Source organism: Athene cunicularia (assembly GCF_003259725.1).
Source record: "Athene cunicularia isolate RWA chromosome 1 unlocalized genomic scaffold, athCun1 chr1_part2, whole genome shotgun sequence".
In the NCBI taxonomy this organism is placed as follows: Eukaryota; Metazoa; Chordata; class Aves; order Strigiformes; family Strigidae; genus Athene; species Athene cunicularia.
In genome coordinates, this window is record NW_020799092.1 from 75,795,518 (window position 1) to 75,804,334 (window position 8,817).

At 47.0% G+C, this 8,817-nt stretch overlaps 1 protein-coding gene across 6 annotated transcripts in view; it reads left to right on the forward strand.

Annotated features, from left to right (window-relative positions):
- FRMD4A (FERM domain containing 4A) overlaps window positions 1–8,372 on the forward strand; it is a 377,723-nt gene extending 369,351 nt beyond the window's left edge. For 5 of the 6 annotated variants that reach the window (XM_026841093.1, XM_026841094.1, XM_026841095.1 and 2 more), the window contains 2 exons: window positions 928–1,024; window positions 4,814–8,372. In XM_026841093.1, coding sequence (XP_026696894.1) covers window positions 928–1,024; window positions 4,814–4,916 — 200 coding nt within the window. In that variant the 3' untranslated portion in view covers window positions 4,917–8,372. Of the gene's footprint in view, window positions 1–927; window positions 1,025–2,731; window positions 2,804–4,813 lie in introns of all 6 variants that reach the window. The other variant, XM_026841092.1, reaches the window with a different exon arrangement.
- Window positions 8,373–8,817: the final 445 nt, after the last annotated feature.

An 8,817-nucleotide genomic window follows, 5' to 3' on the forward strand; every position in this document is an offset into this window, starting at 1 on the left:
TTGGCACCAGCTAAAGAATTTAGCAGCACAGAAGGGGATGTCAGGTAGAAATATCCATCATTTTAGCTGATTAGCCCCAGCTGATAGGTCTGTTGGACTTCACACTGTCCTTTGAAGAGAATCATACTTCTAGGCATGTATTAAATTTGAAGGGTCAGCACTGTCTGGACTTGAGTAGGAGGAAAGATCAGTCAGGTGGATTGCTTAGCTAGACTCTCACTGGGGAGACTCCTGTGAGAACCACTGCCAGTGGTACATTTTTAGTTCAGCTTGCTTCTACCTTCATTGAAGTAAGATAAGCCTTCCCCTAGTCCTGTAATAGTAGGGTCAGCAAAGCCCAGCTTCAATTTATTACAGATGCACAGAGAAAGGTAGATGTAACTTTTGAAATCTTCAGAGCTTTCTTCCTCCTTTGCACATGAAGCAGGGTACTTGTCCAGCCTCTCACCAGTGCCAGCCCTGGCTCCCAGGGACACAGAGCCTCCCCCACTGCCCCTGGAAGCAGGAGGCTGAGCCTGGCTCCTCCAGCTCAGCTCCCATGGAGGTGTGCAGCCAGGCCCTGCCTGTCCAGGCAGCACCAAAACCAATCACCTTTTGTGATGGGAGAGGTGCTGTGTTTCCTGGGCAGGCTCAGGAGAGCTGGGATGGCTGTATTTTGCTGGAGACCGGGCTGAAACAAAGCATTCCTGCAGAGCTGAGGATGGATCCAGCCCATGACACGCAGCAGCATCAGCAGTACGTCGGCTGCTCCTGTGCCACGTTCGGGCACAGCCATCCAGGAAGAGGATGAGGGCCAACTCCCAGGCTGTGTTTACTCACAGCCGGATAGGTTTCTGCTGGTCTGACCAGCTGATGCTTCTGAACCACCCTGACCCGTGCATCCTAACCTCACCAGTTATTTTTGTCCACCCTTTGGTTGTTTTTCAGCTGCCTTACCTCACAGCCAGAGGAGTTCAACACCATCAAGTGAACTAGCAGCCACGCCGCCGGGCAGCCCCCACCACATTCTCGCATGGCAGACTGGGTGAGTGGCTGTGGGATTGGGTTAGAGAATTCACCTTGTTCAGTGCCAGTGAGGAAAACATCCCTGCACACAAACATGGGAACATTTTCCAGGTGCTCTGTAGCCTACACCCACCAGAGCCTTTCCAGCCTCCCGCCCATGCTCTCGTTGCGGTGAGCTGACAGACCCGGCTGCGCCATCCGCACCCAGCAGCACAGCTCCAGGCAGTGCCTTGCAGTTCTTCCTGCCTGGACAGTCTCCTTCCTCCAATTTTCCATACATCAAAATGGCTGATTTTTATTTTTTTTTCAGTAACCATCACGCTGGCTGTCCAAACCATGGAGATCTTTGTTGTAAACAAGGTTAGGTGCCTACCATAATTTGTGTGCACAGCAACCACATTTTTCTGCTAGGTTTTCCCTAGCAATGGGTCTTAATGACTATTAAGTGCATCTTTTTTCACTAACTTAACATGCTTCACCAAAGTATGAGGGAGTCATTACGTGCAGATAGCCATTACTCATGTAAATAAAGTGATAGGGCTCTTTTGCACCTCTTTGTGAGGCAGGCAGTTCCAGGATTAAGCAAAAAGCCTTTTGCAAGTTCCTATGGGTATTCTCTAGCAATCTCCTGTAATTCTGTCCTGCCACATGAAATAAAGATCACTTCCAGATCCTGTCTAACTCAGCACATCACAGATTTTTGCATCTAAATTGAGTTTGGTGAGATCAGCTATAAAGTTTCAGTCTACAGTTCTCAACATACTGTTGGCTTTAGAGCAGGAAAACAGCTATGATCCCCTGAGTTGTGAATTGGGACTGGTAACTTTGCAAAAAATGCACATACACTGTGCAGCCACTGGAAAATTTCATGCTCTTTAATTTCTTCTCGTCACCTATGACCAAGTTTGACCTCTGTTTTTATTCCAGCACTGCTCGTGACTGCACTTTAAAATGTAGATGAGGAGGAACCATCACCACAACCCCCTTAGGCCTACCTTGGATTTTAAATTCACATATTTAATGTTGGGCCTCACATGGTCTTTGCATGTGCTTCGAGCTTTAGAACAGAATTTTCCTGGTCCCCTTTCACAAAAAGGCAAAATGGCAGCTATCTTTACTGCACACTGAAATTTCCACTGTTAAGGGTTTGAGTCTAGACTCAAATCTTAGCCTCCATTCCACTCCTAATTCCTATAAATCTCTCTCCATGATGATCAGAAGTAAAACTGGTGAGCAGCCAGTAGAGAAATCTGTTTGGAAAATTCCAACTTTTCTCATTTTTCCATTCAAGAAAACTCTTGCACCCTGTCTCTCACAGCAAAAATGCATCAAGCCCAATTCTCAGCTGGTAAAGGTGAAGTTACCTAGATTTACAGTTTAGGCCCTGCACCAACAACCAGTGCAAAAAAACTGAGACAAGGCAGCACTTACTTCATGTCTGAGCATAACACCCAAGGCTTATGTATAAATACAGTAGGAGCAGATAAAGTGCCATTAGATGCACAACAAAACTCCCCCACTGCAGGAGCAGGCTGTGCCCTCCCAGCACGACTCACTAGATTGACAGTTCTTGCCAACATGTTTTTGTGTCACTAACTTTTTCTAAAGATGATTCATCAACTTGTTTCCCCACTGAATTAATAAGCTCATAACAATGTCTGTGTCACTTCTTTTCTTTAACATTTCCTCTCTCCTCTCTCCTCCTTTTTTGCTCTCCTTTGTTCAGAGAAGCAACAGACAACTCACCCACTATGGATGAGTCTCAGTCTCCAACCCACCAAAGTACTGATGAATAGAGGTATAGTAAGGGAACGTTTTGTTCTTTCATCCTTCTGCCATGTAGTCCGTGAACACAGTGCGAATAACCGGCATCCTGCTGTCCCAGAGGAGCAGCCCTTTTAACTGTGTGCCTGTTTTTTTGGCAACAAGGCTTCCTTGAGCTCTCAGAAGCACAACTTGAAAGCATCTCGAAGCCCTCTCTGTGCCTTTTCAGCAAGTTTGCGGTGCTTTCCCCCGTGACAGAGGACTTTGGCCCCGCGTTCGTGCAGAGGTTGAACGGGCACAGAGCAGGCGGTAGCGACAGATGTGTGGCTGGGAACATTTCAAAGCAAGCGTGGGCAAAGTGCTGTGGGGAGAGCAGGAGCAGCATGGTGGGGAGATGAGCTGGAGTAACCGGGGGCCTCGGCAGACCTGGAGTGAGGTCCTAGCAGCGCTCCAGCCACAGCACGGAGCACCCCTTCCTCCTTCCCTACCACAGAGCAGAGCTGTGAAGCAGAGGCTGTCAGCAGCAAGGCTTCCTGGAACGAGGAGCAACCCTGGCCCCGTTCCTGTGGGAAGACAGAGGGGGAAGGGTGGAGGGAACAAAAAAAAACCCTTGGAGTATTTCTGTTTTAATTAAACTGCCATCGCTGTCTGACGCTCTCATTTGAATCTACGACCATTCACAGCTGGCATCTGTCAAGTATTTCAAGCCCAGCTTTCTAGAGATATCCCATAAACCTCAGTACTCCAGCACAGAGCTGGGAAACAAAAGGCTCTTTAACATGCAGACAGTGATGCCCTTGCTCATGTTCCTCCCAGACACCGGTCTCAGGGAAAACAGGTGGAAAACAGAGCAGAGGAAGCAGGAACTGCCAGACTGCATCAGATGTGAGATCAGTCCTGCAGGGCGGGGAGGGAGCCAAGGAAGGAGTGAGAATCCCACAGTAAACAGGAAAAAAAATGCATCTCCCACTTCAGGCCTGAAAACAATCTCTAGTTTGGAAGTTGGTTCAAATAAAAGTGTGAGGGAGAGACATCAATCCCGAACAGTACTATGCAGATATAGCAGTCACTTTTCAGAATATCAAGATTTTGACCTCGTGTTTTTCCCTGGCAAGGAGCTCTGCATTCTAAGCCAGGAGCTGACCCTGATCAGAGCTCCAAGATAAATAGCCAAGAAAATTCTCATAAGCTGTTTCATCTGCTCAGTACAGGTAAACAGAAAGCCATGCAGCAAAAGCAGCAGTAGATTGTCAGGAGGGGAGCCCCAAGATGAGGACTAGGACTACAACAAAACATGGTCCTTTCTGCATTGGACCTGTTACCTTCTCACGAGTTGCTTCCTAGCTGATCCCTGGAAAGCCCCGTAACTCTGGGATTGCCAAGTGATGCACAAACCTCTGCCCAGAGCAGAAGTGCTACAGGAAAAGCACCACCACCCTTCTCCTTCCCTGGACCCCCGGGTAATACAGTCTACAGCCAAGAGGGCTGCTCTTAGGACTTGCTCCCTGGAGAGCATCCCACTGAAAAATCTGTTTACCCCGGCTTCCTGCTGGACAGGAAAGCAAGACAGCCCCTGAGGCAAGGCAGAGGCTGCTGCTGTGAGGGGAGGGAAGAGGGAGCAGAGGCAGGTGTGGTACCACGTGTGGTGGGACAGACACCGCCGGCGGGGTCGGCCACGAGCTCTCTCCCTCCGGCAGCCACCCTGCTCACTGAAAGCACAGCAGCTCGGCCCGCTGCCGTCCCGGCATCCAGAACACGGGGCACACTGGCCACTGAGAGGCTGCTGCAGCTTGGCGTCCTCCTGCTGCCTCGCAGCAGGTGGGTTGCTGGATGAACAGGGCTGCCAGGCAAGAGAAAACTGGGTCAAAGCAGGGTCCTGCATGCTGAGCTCACCCCAAGCGTCAGCTCCGGGGTCACCTGCAGAATGCAGTGGGGTCTGTGAATATCCTGTGTTTCTTCCCACCTGTAATACGATGTTTTATGCCCGTGGTTAAACTTTGCAGGAGCCCTTCCTTGTCCTAACAAAGTTTCCTTTCTCCTGCAGGAGCTACAACGATAGCTGTTTCCTGGATTCTCCCCTCTATCCAGAATTAGCAGATGTCCAGTGGTATGGGCAGGAAAAAGCCAAGCCTGGGACTCTAGTGTGAACCCCTGACCTCAAGTGAATCACATCAATGCCATTCTGAGATCACCTCACTGCCTCTCATTTGCCTTACCCAGATGCACTGTCACCCAGCACCAGCTTCAACTCTAAGCACTTTTCTCACGATGCAATTCAAGACAACATTTACAGAACACTGGCCCCGAGACATCCACCACGACGGCCGCGGCACATCCCACTGCCAGACAGGTGTGTGCCCCTCCCACGGGGCAGCGGGTGCAGATGAGCAGCCACCTTAACAGTCAGCCAGCAATTTCGAAATCGATTTTCCTTTGAAACGATGGAAGCCCTTCAAGGCTTACAGCAAATCTTACTGCTGTGCGGCAAGTAACAGCAGTAAGATTTCCATGACCTGCGATCTGAAGCCAACAGAGAATTGGTTTAAAGTGGGGAGGGAAGGGGGGTAAAAACGGGACAGAGGCTGAGAAATAATCCTGAAAGTGCATTTGTTATGAAACACTAAAATCCCATCACTTCAAAGATGTGTCAGAACCTCACCATCAGATCTGCGCCGCCAAAGATCACCACACCAATGTCGTCAGGATGAGTTTGCTCAGCAAGTTCTAGCTACAAAACATCTCTCTCATTTAACTCAATGGCAGACACGACCACCTCCTGTAAAACAGTATTTCCTTCTTTGCTTTGAGCCCACCTACACCCAAGTAAAATAACCCAATGTGCTGAAGACACTGGAGGTCTGGGCTGGTATCACAGCATCGCTGTCTACAAGCTACTGTTAAACTGGACAAACAAGGTTTCCAAAGGCATTATCTAAAGCAGAGGCAAGTACTGCTACTCACAGCATCTCTGTGGCTGGCAGAGGTTGCACACCAATACATAGAGAGGTTGGGGTTGTGTTGGTTGTTTTTTAATACTCTGATGAAGATAAAAATCGCCAAAAAACCTTTCTACAAACAGAGCCAATAAATTCTAATCAATTTCTGCACAAAGCATTAAGGTGAAATCAAAGGGAAAGCACATCGCAATCTAATTGACAAGGTGAAGCTGCTTTAACATATCTGTTCCACTCATCTTCCCTTCGTTAGCACCAGTGTAGCAAAGGGCTTGTCACCGGCGTAAGCTGTGTGGGAGAACCAGTCTGTCAGGAAACAGGAAGGCTCCACAGCGGGGTTGAACAACCAGCAGATGAGGCAAGTTTTCCCATTGCAAGAAACGACCACAAGAAGGAGAAGCAACTGAAGCAGGTGTTTAACACAAGTGAGAGCTGCCTGCTGATACCAAAAGTAATCATACGAGAGTGTCATGGAAGGAGCTGCAAGTTTACACATACCTTTGAGCAATGCTTTATACATGTCAAGCCATGGAACTTTAAAAGGCCTCAAAGACACTTTTGTAACGAACAAGTGCACAATCTAGGTGGATGTTGAAGCTGGCACATCTAGTCTTCATTGCGGTGCTATGCTGTTTTTATTGCCACTAGATGGGGGGAGGTACTCGGCCTTCCCCCGTTTGTGCGTGCAAATGATGATTTCCTATGGGAAAGGCATTAAAAGAAACGGCTGGAGGGGGTTACTTTGTGAAAAGCAGAAACTGAAGTTAGCTTTAGTTTAAGAAAAAAAAAAAAAAAAAAGGAAAAAAGTGCGAGTGTGCGTGCGTGTGTGTGTGTGTTCCAGGAATAACAATAGCGTCTACCAGACAAAGTAGGGCGAAACGTTTAAAATTAAACACCGCAACTTGGGGGGCTGCCACACCTTTTGGTATTAAGATTGCTGGAAAACTGCATTCCAGGCTTTAAAAGAGAATGGGTTCTGCATAATTCGGCTTGGAAAGATGATGGGGTTTCTAAAAATTAATGCAAGCGCCTCCTGCAAATACCTTTTTGCAGCACATACTGGTGTTCGCTCCGGTTCTCTGCGCCTGCCTGCTGTGTTCACACGTGAAGCATAAATGAATTATCCCTCTGGGAAGAGGGGAAAAAAAAAAAAAAAGCAGCATACTTTTTTTTACACTGGGGAGGGGGTTTTAAACGCCCTCCACCAAGGATCACGGCAGGAGTACAACCCCCTGCGGCAGTCACCGGAGCCTCGTCACAGAGTGCTGGAAGGACAGACAGCAGTGAGACTGCACCCTTGATCTGGATGTGCACAATGTGGTTCTCACCATCTCTTTGTGCTTTGGGGTCTTTAACATGGGAATTATTTCAAGCTCCTAATTGGATTTTTAGCTGGATAAGAGATAGCACTGATTAGTGACACTTACTGATAAGATTCAGTAGCTAAAGTGAAAGGATTAAATAAGGTTCAAATTAAGCAGCAGCAAGTAATTTAGCCCACGGATTTTTAGGGGCTCTGAGCAACTGTCTGTTTTCTTTTTAATTTCCCTGGTAAGTGGTTTTGGGTTGGTTTTTTTTCCCGTGTACCTTCTTTTAATTAAAAAGAATTCAACAACAGCGGCACTATGAGGCCTCTGGGCACTACAGGAAGAAACATTAATTCCTCCAAGACCAGATCTGCAGTTTTGCAGCAAAGGTTAAAAGGTGGCAGCCCTGAAATTAGGAAAAAAGAAAATAATTTTTAAAAATAAATGGTTAGCCTGAATTGCAAACAGGCTGGAGTAGAGAAAAAGCTTTCTAGAAATGGATTGAGTTTTGCTTTGTGTTCTGCTTTTCTGTTTTGCAATCAAGGCACACGTGAGCAGCCAGTCTGGTAGTAAAGACAGATTAAGTAAAACAGGTTTTACTGTTTAGCTCAATTCAATTAAACACAAATGTACATAAAATGTTAATCATATGAGATTAACATATTTAAGTATAACGCGGAGGGGTATATACATAGCTATTATATACAAGCACTTGACTACCAACTTAACCCCTCCTTTACTTTTTTATTTTTCAAGGCTCCATCTGACATAAAGCCACAATTGCGTTCTTAGTCTACATGTCTGACGCTCCCTCTGTTTAGCCAGGAGCCAGGTGTACGGTCCATGCACCGGGCTGTGCTGGGAGGCAGGGTTTATTTTTAAATGATATTATATGCAGTTGAGTGTTGAAAATGTTGAAACAGTCCAATTTGTTTTCACTCTGTATTAGTTTTAGTTTCAGGCATAGCCGATCCCCATTCAGGTGCTATCAGATGACCAGTTACTGCTTAGTTAACTAGATGTAAAGTTTTACATATATATTAATGTCAATAGTTTTATTACAAGTTGTGTAAAATGGACTCTCTAGTTTAAAAAAAGAAAAAAAAAAAAAGGAAGAAAAAAATTAGGTCTCTCCTGAAATTGACTTTAGAGCATGGAAGATGATTTTACTGGATTCTGTTCAACTGTAATCAAGGAAAAAATATGTATGTTGTAGAAAAAGTTGCAGAATTAAAAAAGATCTGCTTTTAATTTATTCTTTTTGTATTAAGAATTTGTATAGTTACCTTTACATTTTGCAAAACGGTGTTGTCAACACTTCCTTATTAAAGCATTTTCAAAATGAAACCTCGCAGTGGTGCTTCCAGGAGGGCGCAGGGCCTGGGGCGTCATTACTGTGGCAAGGTGCTGGGTCCAGATGTGCGCACAGCTGGCCAGGGGTGCCAGGAGGGAGGGAGCCACGCTGACGCCGTCAGGGGACCCAACCACAGGAAACACAGAGCATTCCCCCCCAAAAGCCCTGTCCTTCAAAGATCCCGGCTCGCTCCAGCACCGGGCAGGGAGAGACAGCATGGGTGACATCCCACTACGGCAGGAAACAGTCATGAAAACAGTATTTACCTCTAACCAACAACCTTGAAGTAACTACAATTAGCTTACACGAATTGGACACCAAGGAGCCACCAGGTGCTGGCAGCCCGGCCCCGCAGGGTTTACGGATGCCACCGAGCATCGCCGTCTCCCCTCCGTGGGCAGGGGTGACCCCTGCAGCCGCCCAGTGCCCACTC